General features: G+C 35.7%; 1 protein-coding gene across 2 annotated transcripts in view; it reads right to left on the reverse strand.

The window, feature by feature from the left end:
* Nucleotides 1-16,552, reverse strand: part of xirp2a (xin actin binding repeat containing 2a) — a 64,403-nt gene extending 47,851 nt beyond the window's left edge. For both annotated transcript variants that reach the window (XM_056459562.1, XM_056459561.1), the window contains exon 1: nt 16,121-16,552. In XM_056459562.1, coding sequence (XP_056315537.1) covers nt 16,121-16,306 — 186 coding nt within the window. In that variant the 5' untranslated portion in view covers nt 16,307-16,552. The remainder of the gene's footprint in view (nt 1-16,120) is intronic.
* Between the last annotated feature and the right edge of the window lie 2,784 nt (nt 16,553-19,336).

The following is a 19,336-nucleotide window of genomic DNA, read 5'->3' on the forward strand; positions in this document are numbered from 1 at the left end:
GACAAAACTATGTAAATTTGAATTGTGTCAATTTGAGTTATTTATTTTATATGCAGGCGGCATGGTGGCTCAGTGGTTAGCACTATCGCCTCACAGCAAGAAGGTCGCTGGTTCGGGTCCCGGCTGGGTCAGTTTACATTTCTGTGTGGAGTTTGCATGTTCTCCCCGTGTTGGTGTGGGTTTCCTCCAGTGCTCTGGTTTCCCCCACAGTCCAAAGACTTGCGCTATAGGTGAACTGAGTAAGCTAAATTGGGCGTAGTGTGTGAGTGTAAATGTGAGTGTGTATGGATGTTGTCCAGTACTGGGTTGCAGCTGGAAGGGCATTCGCTGTGTAAAATATATGCTGGATAAGTTGGCGGTTCATTCCGCTGTGGTGACCCTGGATGAAGGGACTAAGCTGAAGGAAAATTAATGTATGAAGTTTATATGCCTTTTAAAATATTTTTGAATTTGATTTTCTTTACTTGAATATTGACCATTTGAAATTTAAGACAACACAATTTAAGACTTTTAAGACTTATTTTCAAATCACAAATTTTAATCTTAAAAGTTTTTATTGACTCATTTGTTACTCATTTACTTGCACTGCTTTTAACTAAACATCTCTTCTTAAGATTTCACTGCTCATGATTCACAGATGATATTGCAACCATGATCTCTGATAAGTAGAGTAAAAGTATCTGTTGTAAATATTACTCAAAGTATGAGTAAAAATTGACCTTTCAAAAGTACTCAAGAGTAGTGAGTAGTGAGTATTACGCTGTTAAAAACTGATGCATTTACATGTAATTTGTGGATGTGTGTAAACGTAACATTCTGTAGTGCATTTAGTTATTGCCCAGCACGCACAAAATGTCATAAGACGTTAATATTAGATTAGATTTAGGTCGTGATGTCAAGTGACTAAAATTCAATGTCTAGCCAGTGTCTAAAGATAGTTATTTTGATGTCCAATAATGATGTCAAATTACGCTATTTGGTTGATTCTAGGTTGTGTTGGAAAGAGACCCAGATCCAACATCAAGCCAACATCTTAAACCAACATCATGTTGACATCAAATACTGACATTTGTTCGTCAGGTCTGGCAACCAAAATCCAACGTCTGATAGACGTCATATTGGTATCGTCCACACAAGGTCAAGCTGTAACATCATTAGACGATGATATTTGGTTGATTTTAGGTTAGACATTGATGTTGGCCCGACGTTGGGTTCTGATGTCAAACCAATTTTCATTTCCAAACAAAATGCAACGTCCCCATGACATTGGGGTACAACGTCAATCTGACATCATGTTAACATCCTGTGCCTGCTGGGTGTTTAAGGCCATTTCAGTCATCATACAGTAAACATCTGCCATTTTTTCATCATTGACATGCATCTAAACAGTCTCTGGGTCAATTCGTTTAATGATTTCATCTTCATAGACACTTTTAATGCTTCCAAACAGTTTGCTGCAATTATAAATCACCCATGTCTTGAGGTAATTCACTATGATGTGATTTACCTTCTATGTGTCATTTGAATGGACAGGAATTACAGGACTGATTTTTCTACTCAGCCAATCCCCATAGACAAGAAATAATAAAGTAGTGACTGCAGGTTGAAAGAAAATAGTGGCGTAAAAGTATCAATACTGCACTAAAAATGTACTCAAGGGAAAGTAAAAGTGCACATTTTTAAACCTACTTAGTAAATTACAATTTCTGAGCAAAACTACTCAATTATAGTATTTGAGTATTACTCAATACTTAAATACTCAATTGAGTTTTTGTAATTTGTTCCTTTACACTACTGTGCATTATACAATTTAAAAGCATTAATGAATTAAAACACCTGCTGCTACAAGCTACAAAGATCCGTTAATTAACTGTTCATTTATTTCACTACTTACCTATTTACTTACTCCCAGGGCCATTTTATATCGATTGATATTTAGCTGAGAGATGGTTTGTTAGCCCAACACTCAACCCCCAACCTGGAGGACCAGGACATACACACATACACTTCACCTACAGCACATGTCTTTGGACTGTGGGGGAAACCGGAGCAAACCTACGCTAACACGGGGAGAACATGCAAACTCCACACAGAAATGCTAACTGACCTAGTTGGGGCTCGAATCAGCGACCTTCTTGCAGTGAGGCGATAGATCTACCCATTGCACCACTGTGTCGCTCTTAATTCAGTACAGAGATTATAATTTTCAAAATGTACTTTCAAGCCTACTTTTCAGGCTCTCAAAATGTAATTTTTGTGTAAATCAATGGAGAAAACACAATAACTGTTTTTAGTTGAAAATGGTTTTGTGTAAATGAGCTGTGAAATGAAAACATAATGAAAAGATATTGCAGTGTAATAATAATAAAAGTAATAATACACTGGTCACAAGTTGCTCTGCATGAGTTTGCAGTCTATAAATGTGTATTTTGAGTAGTGTGACATACTATATGGCTCATCACGGTTTACTACATTTGCTCAAATTACAAAATGCTCAAAATACACTAAACTGGAATTACCAGCATTTTACCAGCAATGACCACATTTTCATTTGAGAAATCTGGTCACTTTCACATGTGTGTGCATTTAAAGGGTTACTTCACCCAAAAATGAAAATTCTGCCAGATTTCTTTTGGAAAAAACACTGGAAAATGTTGGAAAAAGCAGCCATTGACTTCCATAGTGTTCGTACTTTCTTTGTGTTCAACAGAAGAAAGAAATTCATAAAAGTTTAGAACTTGAGTGTGAGCAAATAATAAGTAACTTATTTTTGTGTGTGTAAACTATTCTTTAAAAATTGTGGTTGTGGTTACACAACTATAGTGATATGTTAAAAACCATTTATAAAATTAACCTTCAATAATGCATTGTGCAAGGATAAAAATATATGTATTTGTGAATCACTATCTGCAACTATGCGTAATATTTTTTTACAGTACAGAGATAATAAAAGTATCATTTTTAAAAACTTTTATTTTGAAAAACACTTTCAAAAGTTTGCATTTCTGCCTCCAAAACAGCATTATCATGTAGATCAACTGCTTAAACGCTAAATGTTTTCAGTTTTTTGTTGATAATGGTGTGCTATGTCATTCCCTCACTTATTCATTTTCTTTCAGCTTAATCCCTTTATATATCAGGGGTCGCCACAGCGGAATGAACCACCTACTTATCCAGCATATGTTTTACACAGTGGATGCCCTTCCAGCGGCAACCCATACTGGTAAACAGCCATACACTCTCATTCACACTCATACACAGGGGCGCCGCTAGGGGGGGTAAGTTAGGAGGATTCTAAGGGCCCATACATTTAGGGGGCCCCCAGAGACATTGTCAAAGGCCCGCTCCTACAACGCCCCCGCCACAAAACCCACCCCTCACTTTCAAACGCGATTATTGTTCCTTTTTCTGAAAGTCTCACTCTCAGAAAAAAGGTACACGGTGGTAGAAATAATGTTGCTTAAGGAACAGTTTTGTCCCTTTGTAAACTTGTACCTTATATGGTACAGAAAAGACCTGTTATGATACTGTTCTGTGCCTTTTATGGTACAACTGAAATGAAGGCACACAATTGTTCTCATAAAAAAGGTACGAAAGTGTTGGACAACTCTTTTATGAAAATAAATATTACTGCAAAGGCAAAGTAATTTTAGGATTAATTTCCATATTAAAACATGAATTCTTTTAAAACAAAACAACTGGTAAAACAAAACTATATGTATTGTAAACTAAACATTTAAGGTATTTTTGACGTTTAGTAGCATTTTCTGATAAATACATTTTCATTATTGATATCCGCAACTTTTGGAGCTGGCAAAAGTCCTGCATGTGCAAAGTGTTCATGCAGACATTTTAGTATTGTAAAACTAATCAAACATTGTGCATATCTTGTTACAATACTTTTGGATAAGTTTATTTAAATTTTTTACAATAAAACTTTTAAGTGATTGCAAAGGTTTTGTGTAAAAATTGGAAGAGAGAAAAAAGTTTTATATTGTACATGGGAGAATGTTTCTGTAATCTTTTTGTGAAAGTGTTGTCAAATGTTTAGCAAAGAATAGATCTTTTGATTCAGGTTAAAGTATTTTTTATTCTTCATTGTAAATGGAAAATGTGTATTTACACAAAAAGAAACTTTTGTTTTAAATGTATTTGATGTTTTATATTTACTGAAAATAAATTGACACATTTTGGATAAAGCAAAATGCCTTAAAATAGTTCTTGAAGGAACACATTTGACACTGTTAAGGTACAAAGTGTCTTGTCAATGTAGTGGTGCCTTCATGGATTAGATTTGTACCTTTGATGAAGGTATAATATTGTATTTGCAAGTTTTAGAAACCAAAAGGTACATTTTGGTTTTCCATGGAACAAATTATGTCCTTAAAGGTACAAACTGCAATGGTACAAATTTGTTTCTTTGTCTTAAGATACAAGATTCTGTTCAACAAAAAGGTACAGCCCCAGTGACAAGGGTTTGTACCTTCTTTGGTACAACATTGTACCATTTTCTTTGAGAGTGCTTGATAACACCATCGAAGAGTTTTTCTTTTTATTATTTCAGCAAACAGGATTGTAAAAAAATATTTGTTGTACTCTCTAATTCACTGCGCTCTTAGTTTACCCAACAATGACACCTTTGGAGATGAATAACTCGCATTAAAATGTAGAAATGCGATCGTACAAATTGATTAATCACAAAATCAAAACGTTATATGAATTGTTGTGAGATGCAGGAAATATTGTTCTATCTAATGGTTAAGTCTGACATCACATGAAGCAGCTTCCGCGTCCAAGCGCTTTATAAAATGTACAGGGGCTCATAAAAAAATAAACGTTTACAAAGCAAAAATCGCAATGTATATATCCATGCCTAATATCAGTAAGGCCAGTAAGGAATTATACATTCATTCATTTTCCTTCGGCTTAGTCTCTGATTTATTAGAGGTGTCCACAGTAGAATAAACCACCAACTATTCCAGCATATGTTTTACGTTGCGGATGCCTTTCCAGTCACAACCCAGCAGTGGGAAACACCAATACACTCTCGCATTCATACAGACACACTCATACACTACAGACAATTTTAATTCATTCATTCATTAATTTTCCTTCTGCTTACTCCCTTTATACATCAGGGGTTGCCACAGCGGAATGAACCACCAACTTATTCAGCATATGTTTTTTTGCAGTGGATGCCCTTCCAGCTGCAACCCAGTACTGGGAAACATCCATACACACTTATTCACACACATATACTATGGCCAATTTAGTTTATTTAATTCACCTAAAGCGCATGTCTTTGGACTATTGGGGAAACCAGATTACATGGAGGAAACCCACATGAACATGGCGAGAACATGCAAATCCACTCTAGCCGGGACTCGAACCAGCAAGCTTCTTTCTGTGAGGTGACAGTGCTAACCACTGAGCCACCAAGCCGCCCAAGTAAGGATTCACTTTAATGTGTAATATGATTAAAAAGTGGTCATAAACAAATATTTCCTTAGTTCAATTGAGTAGCAGCTTGGACCTGGAAACAGTATTCAATACTTCACTACTTAAACACATACAGTTCATCACAGTATGCTATTTTATTTTCTCAAAATACACCAAACATTTTAACATACTGCACACGGCTGATTCAACAGTGTCCTTCATTTCATCAGCTCACCTCTGTACGTTTTTTGTGTCTGTAAGGGGGTTTCCTGTTTTTGTAAGCACCGCTGAGAGTCTCCATTACTCTCCTGTCTCTGTGATAAGTGGACATATTTAAACATGAGTCACTGACCTGCTGTTAGAAAAACAAGATGCCAACCCCCCCCCCTCTCTCTTTCCCATACGCATACAAACAAATATAATTCCATCTGCATGCACAAACACAAATATTCCCCCCCGCAGTCTGAAAACAAACTGAGAGGATTTTCAGGAGGAAAGAAAGAGTGATATAGGATGACAGAACAAGGCTGCAGGTTCATCAGTATGAGGTGAGGACGTGGTATGATTAGCATTCACACATGAGATGACACAAAAACACATACCGAACGTCCTACCAACATGAAAACATCTCTAAATCTGAGTTATTGTCCTCAGGCCTTGACCGGCGGCCTATGTTTTGCTTTATTTAACACCGAAGGGAGCCAGAAACGGTCACAAGGCTCTGCTTTTAGCTTGAGCGTAACGCATAGCTCAGGGATAGCTATAAAAGAGCGAGATGACAGCACCTAATACTTTCTACACTTTTAGCAGTGAAGTTACTGTGTTTGTAGGGTATATTTAGCCGTGGCAGGGCAGTGTGAGCTAGCGTTAGCCGGTAGCTTGGGCTATTCAGAACTACATGACGACAACGCTGCTGGAGAAAATAATTTTGGGTCACTCTTTGGTTTGTAAAAATACTTTTAGAGTAACACACTTACAATGCACAGTGGTGTTAATAATGTAGAAATAATGATTATAATAAATTAGCGTTTAGCTAACTGCTATTTTAGGCACGTTACCAAGCAGTTCCTGAGGCTGGATTTTTCTTGTTGTCATTAAGTTTCATGTCTGGTATCTCTGCACATATTATGAGATATCTGCAGCTTTTGTCAGCTTTAAAAGGGTATTGGATATAACATTGCTCAGATAAGGTGTCTAAGCCATTTTAAGAGATGTTCTCATTTTATGAGGCGAGTTCTCACGTTAACACATACCGCATAGGCTGTAAGCTTACTCTTCAGCACACTTTTAAAAAGACCACTTATTTGGTAAATTATATACTTCAAAAATTTATAAAGTAAAATTTAATGGAAAGTTAAATGTAATTATATGAGAAAGTATTAGCCTATTTATGTTTGTATTATTTTTTATATATTAAGGGGACCTTTCATGCAAAAATCACATTTCTAAGGGGTTTAAACACAGTTATGTGGCAACAGTCTGTGAATATAACCAGCTTCTAATGATAAACATTTATTAATTTTATTTTTTATAATCACACTTGATATAAATAGTCTGCAAAACACTTTGATTGACATTCTCCCTACATGTTATTAAAGGAGGAAAGCCCCGCCCATTATAATCATTATAATCTCTCCCTCCTTAGCATAGGATTTAATACTTGTTTTGAATCTGCCACTATGCTGACACATTTGTAATTGTAGCTCCGCCCTCTTTTGAAAAGAGCACAATCTTATTTGCATTTAAAGCGACAGTCACCAAAACGGCACAATCAAAGCCTAACAGGGACAGTTTCAAAGAGTTAGAAAACATTATTTGTGGGATATTTTGAGCTGAAACTTTGGATACACACTCTAGGGACATCAGAGACAAATTTTTACATCTTGTCTTGTAAAAAAAGGCAAAATAGGTCACCTTTAAGTGTTTTATATGAAATCTGCACTTTAGAATGCTTGGAAATATGGTTACAATGTACTGAATGTATTGACAAATATCTAACTATCAGCAAGAAACTTGCATGTTGTGTATTTATTTAGATATTTAATTGTATTATTATATTTAAATACACATGTTAACACATTATTTTAACACACTTTCTAAGTATAAATAAGCATGAACACTCAAATTTGTGTACTGGTAAGTATAATAAAATACAATTGTTTAATCATGTGTGCAATTTAAAATAAAGGTTTTATTTTGATATAATTGGAAATTGGACTTTTTAAAAGTGTATCTAAATATGGTGGATTTTCTTGTGTAACAATTTACTTAATATACTTAATAGTTTTAATGTTTTGTTTATTGTATTGTAGTGTAGTTATTCATTTTTATTTTTAAGTATTTTTAAAGTATATTTTTATTTTATTTATTACTTATCATATAAGTAGATATGAAGCAAACTAACCAGCATAACCTAGCCTTAAAATGATAGTTCACCCTCAACTGAAAAAAGAAAAATCTGTCATTATGTACTTACGCTTCACTTCAACCCTGTTTGAGTTTTTTTCTTTTGTTTAACACATAAGAAGATATTTTGAAGAAAGCTGGAAACCTGTAACTATTGCCATACTTGTTTTTCTTATTATGGATGTCAATGGTTACAGATTTTCAGCTTTCTTCAAAATATATATTTTGTGTGTGTGTGTTTAACAGAAGAAAAAAAACTCAAAAAGGTTTGGAACCACCTGAGGTGAATAAATACTCTGTAAATTTTCATTTTTGAATGAACAATGCAGCAATGAGTAAAAACAATGCAGCATTAATACTGTGTAGTAGAATAGCAGGCATGCCGTCTTACATTTGTTTATAATGACATCTACTGGAGAGAATGCGCAACTGCAGCCTGCTGACGAGAGCTAAATGTTACATAAACCTCGGATGAACCTAAATTAAAATCCAGCTCGACTTTAAACAGGATGTGAGGATTTGTGTTTGTTTCTGCTCTAAAGTGGCTGATGAATAACAGGAGGAGGATTTCACGTCTGAAACGAAAGTCTCTTTCTGACAGGCTTTAATCATGGCAGTCGGTCTGTATACCCTCACTGAGTAATAATGAATGAGAGAGACACAGAGAAAGAGAGTGTGTGTGAGTGAGTGTATATGTGTGAGTGTGTCCCTTTGCAAAGGGATCATGAAATATTAATAACCTCTGTGGGGTGGAGAGGTCATGTTTCAGATAGAAAGGATAGATGGATCTCAAGCAATCTCTCTCTCCTCTTCCTGTGTTTATCCAGCCAACAATTAGCCACTCAATCAGGAACAGCAGTCATTCATGCTGCTCTGCTCCTGTCTAGAAAAAACTCCACTGAATCAAGTCTCCAGCATCTTATCAGGCGGTCAAGATTGTTTCAACACCAGGATGAAGAAATATACAACTTGCTCTCATGCCAAATACTTTAGTTGATTTTTCTCAAGCTTTTTGCAGGGAGTATCTGGAAGACCTTTACAAAAAATGCACAACAGTGGTTTCCATCAAAATAGTAAAAAAAATTATAATAAATTAAAACAACCTTGTGATTCACAGATGTTTTTCCAATTATTTTACGCTTTTGAATTGCATTTTGGGGTTCGTGAGCTCTGCTCGAACAAGTTTTGATGTTAAAACTTTGTAGCTGAAGAAAGGTGTAAAACCTTTATTTACTTGAAATTATATATACAGTCGAAGTCAGAATTATTAGCCCCCCCCCTGAATTATTAGCCCCCCTGTTTATTTTTTACCCAATTTCTGTTTAGCGGAGAGAAGATTTTTTCAACACTTTTCTAAACATAGCTCATTTCTAATAACTGATTTATTTTATCTTTGCCATGATGACAGTAAATAATATTTTACTAGATATTTTTCAAGACACTTCTATAAGGGTTAAAGTGACATTTAAAGGCTTAACTAATTAGGTCAACTAGGCAGGTTAGGGTAATTAGCCAAGTTATTGTAGATGGTTTGTTCTGTAGACTATCGAAAAAAATATATAGCTTTAAAGGGCTAATAATTTTGACCTTAAAATGTTTTTTAAAAAATTAAACTTTTATTCTAGCCAAAATAAAACAAATAAGACTTTCTCCAGAAGAAAAAATATTATCAGACATACTGTGAAAATTTCCATGCTCTGTTAAACATCATTTGGGAAATATAAAAATAAATAAATAAATTCAAAGAGGGGCTAATAATTATGACCTTAACTGTATATGAGCTGCAAGCATTTGTACTTGTGTACTATTCATTTATGGACTAGGCATGGGCCGGTATAAGATTCTGATGGTATGATAACCTTGGATAAAAATATCACGGTTTCACGGTATTGTGCTCACTGCTCTAAAATATATTATTTTTAAATGTCGGGGTAAACACGTCAGACTAAATAATTCAAATGAATCATTGACTTCTGCTGTCTTCATTAGTTTCAAAAACACAGATTTCTTTACTATTTAAAACGGCATGTTTGTATATCTTTTCTGCTGAAAAAAAAAGGAAATAAATCTTTCACATACCTTAGGAACGGTATTACAGAAATTTTTTTTTGGTTTTAAAACCTTGACTTTTCCAAACAGCGTTATACCTTTGAAAACGGTTATCGTCCCATGCCTATTATGAACACTGTAAAAAATATCTTGTTAACATGTTTAATATATTTTTATACTATAATATATATTTTAAAATAAAAAATTAAGACATAACTTTTTTGTTTAGAAATTGTCTTGTCAACAAGAAAAAATTAGTTCATTGGTTCTTAACTAAGCTGAAAGTTGAATAATAGCCTAATAATAATAATAATGATAATAATAATGATAAGGCTTCGCGGTGGCGCAGTAGGTAGTGCGGTCGCCTCACAGCAAGAAGGTTGCTGGTTTGAGCCTCGGCTGGATCATTTGGCATTTCTGTGTGGAGTTTGCATGTTCTCCCGCGTTCATGTGGGTTTCCTCTGGGTGCTCCGGTTTCCCCCACAAGTTCAAAGACATGCAGTACAGGTGAATTGGGTAAGCTAAAATTGTCCGTAGTGTATGTGTGTGAATGAGTGTGTATGAGTTTTTCCCAGTGATGGGTTGCAGCTGAAAGGGCATCTGCTGCATAAAACATGTGCTATAATAATAATAATAATAATAATTATAATAATAATAATAATAATTCATTACATTTATATGGCACTTTTATGCACACTCAAAGCGCTTTTACAGATTTTTGGGGGGGGATCTCCTCATTCACCACCAGTGTGCAGCATCCACCTGGATGACGTGATGGCAGCCATATTGCGCCAGATTGCACACCACACACAGGCTGACTGGTGGGAGAGGAGATTTTTTACGACCACAGAGAGTCAGGACATTGGTTTAACACCTCATCCAAAAAGACGCCGCTTACTAAGCAGTATAGAGTGCCCATAAATATAGTGAGACGTCAGGACCCACACAGAGCGCAGGTTGAGCGCCCCCTGCTGGCCTCACTAACACCACTTCCGGCAGCAACCCATACCTGCCAACACTCCCGTTTTTCTCGGGAGTCTCCCGTATTTCAGACCCATCTCCCGCCACCCTCCCGTTTTCTCTCAGAAAACTCTCAGAAAACTCTCAGAAAACTCTTGTAATTTCACCCCCAAGTTCCTTAGCTTTTGCAACAGTCTATAACACCCCCGGATCGCCGACTTTGACATTAGAGTTAAGACATGAAACATAGAATATGCTCATAACTTTATAAGTGCTAAAAAACCAACATGCAAACCAATATAAAGTGAGAATTCTGTGCTGATTTTGCATGGAAATTTTACATGGTAGATCTACAAATGGTGATGTACTAAACCATGCTTATTTTACTCTTATTAGTTAATATAAAACTAATAGACCTATGTTTTAATATGCAACATAACTAATAAATAAACATAGAAATGCATTGGGGAACAAATGTGATCAACATTGGACAATCCTGATGTTACTGTAGTGAAACTTTATCAACCTATGATAAAGTATAACTGACCTATATAATAAAAAAATTATATAACAAATTTTTTTTGACTCAACGGAAAACATTTAATACAGCAATAATATCAGTGACGTGTTCCAAAAATATCATAGAATAAAAATATAACAGTAACATTTAACTCTCTGCTTCTATCTGTTTATGTGTGTTTTATTTTCATGAGTAAAATCAAACTATGATAAACTAATTAGTTCATTCTTTTCCTTATCTTTATATCTCTATATCTCTCCTATTTTCTTCTGTTGCTTTTAGTCCGCCCACACACACACACACATACACTACCCACATGCAAATTATAGGGTTATTTATACCAAAGCCAAAGCCAGTGTTGCGGAAAGAACCCCAAAAATAAGTTTTAAATAACATAGTGAAACCTTTTGTGTGTGAGTGTGTGTGTGTGTGTGAGTGCGTGTTTGCATGTATAAGAATGTCAGCGCACAGTTGCTCTCCCACAAGTTTATTGCCAGTAGCTGCTTCTGTTGTGTTGCTTTATTGTGTGTTTTTATGTGTGTGTTCACTGCATTTCCAGGTTGTGATCTCTCTCTCTCTCTCTCTCTCTCTCTCTCTCTCTCTCTCTCTTTCTCTGTGTGTGTGAGCTCACAACAATTTAATTGAATGGATTAAATGTTCCTACATAAAAAGTCCAACAAAACAAATGCTTTCCATCGCCGAGCAGTTTGCCAAAGAATGAAAACTATGAAACACAGATTTCACTTGATCTCTCTCCTAATCTGCTGTCTCTATTAATCATTTCATACTCCTTTTACTTATCCTTGTATCACTTCTTCCTCATTCCTGTCTCATTAATTTTGCATTCTCCACCATCCCATCAGTGTCACTTCACTGAACTGTGACTGCTGAACACTGAACTTCCAAAGTATGGTGATTAACAGGACTAAACCTTATGTTGGTTGACCAATTTCACCAGGTTAGTCATGCTGGTAAACAGTTACAAACCAGAACAGACCAGTCTGGAAAATTATGCCAACCTAACATGTTTTTGCTTAACCTGTAAGTATGCATTGAAAACAGAAAATCCTCTGTAAAAGCTGGTTACTTAATTTACTGCTTTTACCCAATAAACAGTTGGAGTCAGAATTGTTAGTCCTCCTGAATTATTAGCCCCCTGTATATTTTTCCCCTGTATATTTTTGTTGTCTGAGCGGATTTGACAGCAACAATGGGGTTCGAGTCTGGTGAAGAACGGTCCCGGTAAGTGGGTAAAACAAAAACTTAAAAATAAAATAAACAAGTAAATAACAGCATGAGAATGTGGTAAAATCTGAAAACGTGGTAAAATCCAGGGGGCTTTTTCTGTCGGTTGGGTTTAGGGAAGTGGGTAGGCAGGTCAATCTGTGCTTTTTAAAATACTATTGGTTGGGTTTAGAGAAGGAGAATGGTGGGTCAGGCATTCAATCAGTAGACAGTCAGTCAACATCTCCCCCTGGTGCATATACGTGAGAACAGCAGGCGCAAATGGCACTCACAAGATAAATCAGAGATCTCAAAAACTCAAGAAATCAAAAACTGCAAAAAAAAAAAAAATGTAGCTCCTGGGACGTATTTTGCTCTCTCCAAAAATGTATATAGGACGTACGTTTTCAAAATGAGCCTGGTTTAAATAATATTGACCTTAAAATGATTTTTAAAAAATTAAAAGCTGCTTTTATTCTAGCCTAAATAAAACAAATCAGACTTTCTCAAGAAGAAAAAATATTATGGGAAATACTGTGAAAAATTCCTTGCTCTGTTAAACATAATTTGGGAAATATTTGATAAAGAAAGAAAAATTCACAGGAGAGCTAATAATTTTGACTTCAACTCTATTTGTCCAGTGTTTTTTGGCAAAATAAAAAGTAGTGTGAAAGTAAAAATAACAAAGCTCAAAAAGGGAACTGTGATATTTTACATTGCAGAATTACTGAAAGTCCAAACAGTGAAATCACTTTGCTTTTTCTTTCATATCAATATCTCTCACTTTTAGCACATTAGCAAGTGACTTTCACTAGGGTTTTTCACACTTCTAAATCATTCTAAACCCTGGGTTAAGCTGAGTTATCATTTTTCAAGTTTCATAAAATACTGGGTATTTATAAATTGCCATTTCAGACAGTTCTGTGCATTATTTGAGTTCACATTAGGGGTGTAAATTAATATGGTCTCACGATTCAATTTGATGATGGTTCAGCAATCCAGTCATGACAGCAATCCAGTCAAAAGCACAATATGTATTATTTTTTAATTGAAATGAATCTGGGACGGCACGGTGGCTCAGTGATTAGCACTGTCTCCTCAAAGCAAGAAGGTCACTGGTTTGAGTACCAGCTGGGTGAGTTGGCATTTCAGTGTGAAGTTTGCCTGTTCTCCCCATGGTTATGTGGGTTTCCTCCGAGTGATCCGGTTTCCCCCAAAGTCCAAAGACTACGGTATAGGTGAATTGGATTAACTAAACTGGCCGTAGTGGATGAGTGTGTGTGTGTGAATGCAAGAGTGTATGGGCGTTTCCCAGTGATGGGTTGCAGCTGGAAGAACATCCGCTGTGTAAAATATATGCTGGAATAGTTGGTGGGTCATTCGGCTGTGGTGACCCTTGTTAAATAAGGGACTAAGCTGAAGGAAAATGAATGAATGAATGAATGAATGAATGGTGTTGGGAAGTTGATATTGTTTGATATGTTTTGTGCTGGCAGGTGTTATCATCCCATCATTAAAACAGCTAATGAGGTTTCTTAAGTTAGTGGAATTCCCTGAGTATTTTATTTGTGTGTAACACGCTTTATATAATCTTTTCCAGTTTATGTTTGCCAGCGTGTTCATAAAAGAGATTTGATTTTAAAATATTTGGTGCATTTTTAATTATCGACTTTTGTGTTTCACCTCTCTCCACCGTTTAACGTTAGCTTAACAAGCACTTGTGCGACAAATTACATCACAGAAATGTCTGTAGGCTATGATCGATTATAGTCTAATAATGCATCAATGCAGATTTGACATCGTAAAAACTATTTATTTGATCACCACTACAGATTTTACATCATTATTGAATATTTGTGGCGTCCTGGTCATTGATTGGATGATTTCAGCATTGCACATCCTCAGATTGTCAACTAGTGTCAAGTTTTTTTTTTTCCTGAATGGACTTTTTGGATTATACAGGTAAGTATAAATCACCTTTTCGCTCCAGTTCACTAATGTTTTCACTCAAATGCTTAACTAACTGTTCATATACAAAGCGTAATCTTTCAATGATAAAAATGGGATAAAATTGGGGTTGAGCACAATGATCCTCAGTTAAGCACATTGTGAAAAGCCCTAAAAATTGTACCACAGATACTGGAAAAGTAGTACGTGCAAATGCTTTAAAAGTAAAACTTAAATACAAAAAAATTATCAGGGTAAACAACCTGTTGCTCATTAAACTCATCGATATGCAACTGCTTATCAGACCAGACATTGTGCCAAATCTTTTTTTTTTGGGGAAATTCATGGATATAGACTATTATTCAAATGTATTGGGGGAAACTGAATTATTTTAAATAATAATCATCTGAACTTTCTGTTTATCAATTTAAAAGATGTTTAATTTTCAACACTGCTAATAATAACAACCAGTGTTTCTTCTCAATAATTTCTCTTATCATAAGAAAATGAAGACTGGATAAGTCAGCTTTGCAATCAAAGCAATGCATATTAAAATCTATTAGAACAGAACACTTTGAAAAATCATTGAAAAAAAAATTGGATTAATGTTTCACACAATTTTTTTGTACTTTTGATCAAATGAATGCAGCCTTGGTGAACAGAAGAGACTTTTCACAAAAGCATTAATGAACCTGATTAACCAAAACCTTTTTAATGGTAGTGTAAGTCTCTAAACTGTAAGTTTATTTCACAAAATGCACAATCCCATGTTTTTTTTTTGTTTTTTTTTGCTGTAATATATCCCCAATTTATTTGGATAACTGCATTTCCAAGTCATTATATGTTACTGTTAGCATGTAGGCACTTCATTTTGAAATAGGAGCTCACAGACAGGAGTCCACAACTATTTCAAACAAAGAAACAAACATAAAAACTGATCATTGAAATGCTAAAGAATGATGATAAAGGGAAACAAACATGCCATCAATAAATAAACCCTTCGAAATATTTAGATTTTTTTCAGAATACCAGGAAATTAACGTTATTAAAGGAAAACTGGTCACACTTTACAATAATGTTTCATTAGTTAATGTATTTGCTAATATGAACTAATTATGAACACTTGTATAGCATTTATTAATCATAGTTTTACATTTACTACTGCATGAATATTAACATCCGAATGTATGTTTGTTAACATTAGTTTATGCACCATGATTTAACATGAACTAACAATCAACAACTTTATTTTTATTAACTAATGTTAACTAACATGAGCATATACTGTTATAAATGCATTTTTGTTTATTGTTTGTTCATGATAATGAATGCATTAACTAATACAACCTTATTGTAAAGTGTTACCAGATAACTGACTAGTTTGCAAAGTTTGCACACTTTCTGTGCTCTTTCACTTCCTCTTTCTCAATACCAATGGTCTCGTTTTCTTGCAGCCACTAGTGAAATATCATAAAACAAATTGCATCCTAAAGCACTTTATCAGCAGACAGACTCGAGAACACACGACTAATCGTCTTTCCATTCTCATTCTTTCTCTTTCACTCTGAAACTCACCACATGTTGCGCTGGTGGCTTCTCAAACATCTGCTTCAGGCTGCTGAGCGGGATGTCAAACTTCTCAATGCGCTTGTTCTCCTCCAGGTCCTCTTTTGCGTCCGCAGGCCTCAGGGTGAGAGGAGACGAGCGAGCGAACTCTCCTTCTTTCGACACCTCGGGTCCATTTCCTGATTGAGTTTCCATTGTTCAGGAAACCAGATATTCCAGCCTCCCCCACGAGAGCAGAAAAGAGGACCACGAGTAAGAGACTGGACAGAGAAAGAGAGACGGAGAGAGAGAAAGCGAGAGAGGGATGTGGAGGAAGGAGTGCGTGGCACAGTTGTGGTGTCTAGGAGGCCGAACCAGACGGACAAACCGAGGACAGCCTTGAAGGAGGAGAAAAAGAAAGAAAAGGGGGAAAAAATGTTGCTGTGAACTCCAGTAAGTTTCCTTCCAGTAAACACAATCACACACACACACACACACACACACACACACACACACACACACACAAACACACACACACACACACACACACACACACACACACACACACATGGAGAATGCCAGAGTTAAGGTTTTCAAAGCATTGCAGTCGTGTAAAACATAATCACACACACACACACACACACACACACACACACATGCAATCCTGCCAACAGGAAACGAACATCACCCCTGAACAAATCATGGAAACCTGACCACAGCCCAACTCACGGCTTTAACACCAACACCCTTTCCTTTCAGCACACACATATTTCCGAACAAGAGACTGCATCCTGCACAGACGGAACATTTCATTCATTCATTTTCTTTTCAGCTTAGTCCCTTTATTAATCTGAGGTCGCCACAGCGGAATGAACCGCCAACTTATCCAGCATTTGTTTAATGCAGCGAATGCCCTTCCAGCTGCAACCCGTCACTGGGAAACACATACACACTCATTCACACACACACATACACTACGGACAATTTAGCCTACCCGATTTCACCTGTAACACATGTTTTTGGACTGTAGGGGAGCACCCCGAGGAAACCCACGCGAAGCAGGGAGAACATGCAAACTCCTCAACTGACCCAGCCGAGGCTTGAACCAGCTCTTGCTGTGAGGCGACAGCACTAACTACTGCGCCACTGCGTCGCCGGAACATTTAATAAAAAGACAAATATTTAAATTAGGATAAATTGAGATGGATAGTTCACTTTAAAATTAAATTTGCAGTTAATTTACCAGCCTGAAATCATGAGGAAATGTAACAATTTTACATATTAGCTAAAAAAAAGTGTTTAATTCATACAATTTCATTCATTCATTCATTTTCCTTCAGCTTATGCCGAGTTCTGACTGCATGATTTTAGCCCTGATTTTGACTCACCGACAGGTTTTGAGAAATCACAAGCAAATCGGAACGACAGTCACACAGTGTGAACTTTCAGAATCGCCGTTGAGTCACCGACACCCGTGAGATTTTTGGCATGCTAAATATCTAGATCTGTCGGCGATTCAAATCATGCAGTGTGAAATGTGTTCTGGTTGAAAATAACATCCAACAGCCAATAAGAGAGCAGCATCCACTAGTACGGGCCAGCGGGAGGCTGGGGGAGAAGTTTTAAGCGCAAATTTTTAGTGTATTTGGACCCAAGAAATAGAGTAAAAACTAGTGTAAATTTGGCAGCAGTACTGTGTCTTTTTGACGTGTCATCTGATCAATATCACAATCAGGTCTAAAAGTAAAAAAGTTGAGGAGAGATTGTTAATTCTAAACAATGTCTTTGAACTTGTGAGAGAAACCGGAGCACCCAGAGGACACCCATGCGAATTTAGGGAGAACATGCAAACTCCACCCAGAAATTAAAACTGGCCCAGTCGAAACTCGACCCAACAAGTTTTTTGAGTGGATTATACACTTAGACAATACCAAAAAGATTTTTTTTTTGTTTTTGAGGCAGATTTTAACCTTGCACAAATGAAGTAACAATAAAAAAAAAGAAAAGTTGAGAAATTACAAATTAGTCAAAATACAGTGATTTTATGTTAGAATTTGCAACGGCAAATCTAAAAAAAATTTACAAAACACTAATTTTATCTGGTAATAATTAAAGATTTACAGTATAATATAGCTAAATTTGTAGAAAATTAGACTTTAGACTTACTAGTATAAGCTGCCTTACAAAATATATTACCAGTATGACTGTATTTATATCACAATGTTACTGTTTTGATGAATGTTTGATCAAACAAATTGTGCACTAACAATTGGAATTAAAAAATCTTGCCAAGCACAAAGCTTTACTGTGCATTGTATACCATTGAGATTTCACTGTGGGCGGAGCTATACCCACTGCAAATTTGACATCAGGACAAAAAAAAAAAGTTTTTACATGGAAGAGAGAGTTTTTATGGCTTGTCATTATATCACGCTGTGCCTCGTTAGAACATTGTGTTACTAGAATGCAGGTTTTAGTTTGTTTTTATAAAGAGAAATTGTTTCCTATGGTAATCAACAACATACCATAGATGCTGTTGATAGAGCCTAAGAAAAACAGCCTACTGCTGGACTGTAATCTGCTGTTTATTTGTGAACAGTTTTATCACAAATGTCTATATCTAACAGGAAATAGCCATAGATGGACGGGTAAATAGAGGAATCGTGGAGGATTCTGTGACCGACATTACTTAAGTATGAAATGAAAAGAATTCCAGCCAGGAGTCATGCACTCTAAAGCCTGATAAGTTAAGTTAACTCAAACTGTTTGAGGAAACTGATTGCAGCAAACTGTTTAAGTTTTTAAAACAAAATGGTTTGAGTACTGTAAACTTACAGTATATACAGTAAAGTACATATATACATACACACAGTTAAAATCAGAATTATTAGTCCCTTTGTTTTTTTTTTTCTTTTTTAAATATTTCTTAAATGATGTTTAACAGAGCAAGGAAATTTTGACAGTATGTCTGATAATATTTTTTTTCTAGAGAAAGTCTTTTGTTTTATTTAGGCTAGAATAAAAGCAGTTTTTAATTTTTTAAAAACCATTTTAAGGTCAAAATTATTAGCCCCTTTAAGCTATATTTTTTAGTCTACAGTCTACAAAACAAACCATCATTATACAATAACTTGCCTAATTACCCTATCCTGCCTAGTTAACCTAAATAACCTAGTTAAGCCTTTAAATGTCCTTTTACCTGTATAGAAGTGTCTTGAAAAATATCTAGTAAAATATTATTTACTG

This window comes from Danio aesculapii, chromosome 6 (genome assembly GCF_903798145.1).
Source record: "Danio aesculapii chromosome 6, fDanAes4.1, whole genome shotgun sequence".
Lineage (NCBI taxonomy): Eukaryota > Metazoa > Chordata > Actinopteri > Cypriniformes > Danionidae > Danio > Danio aesculapii.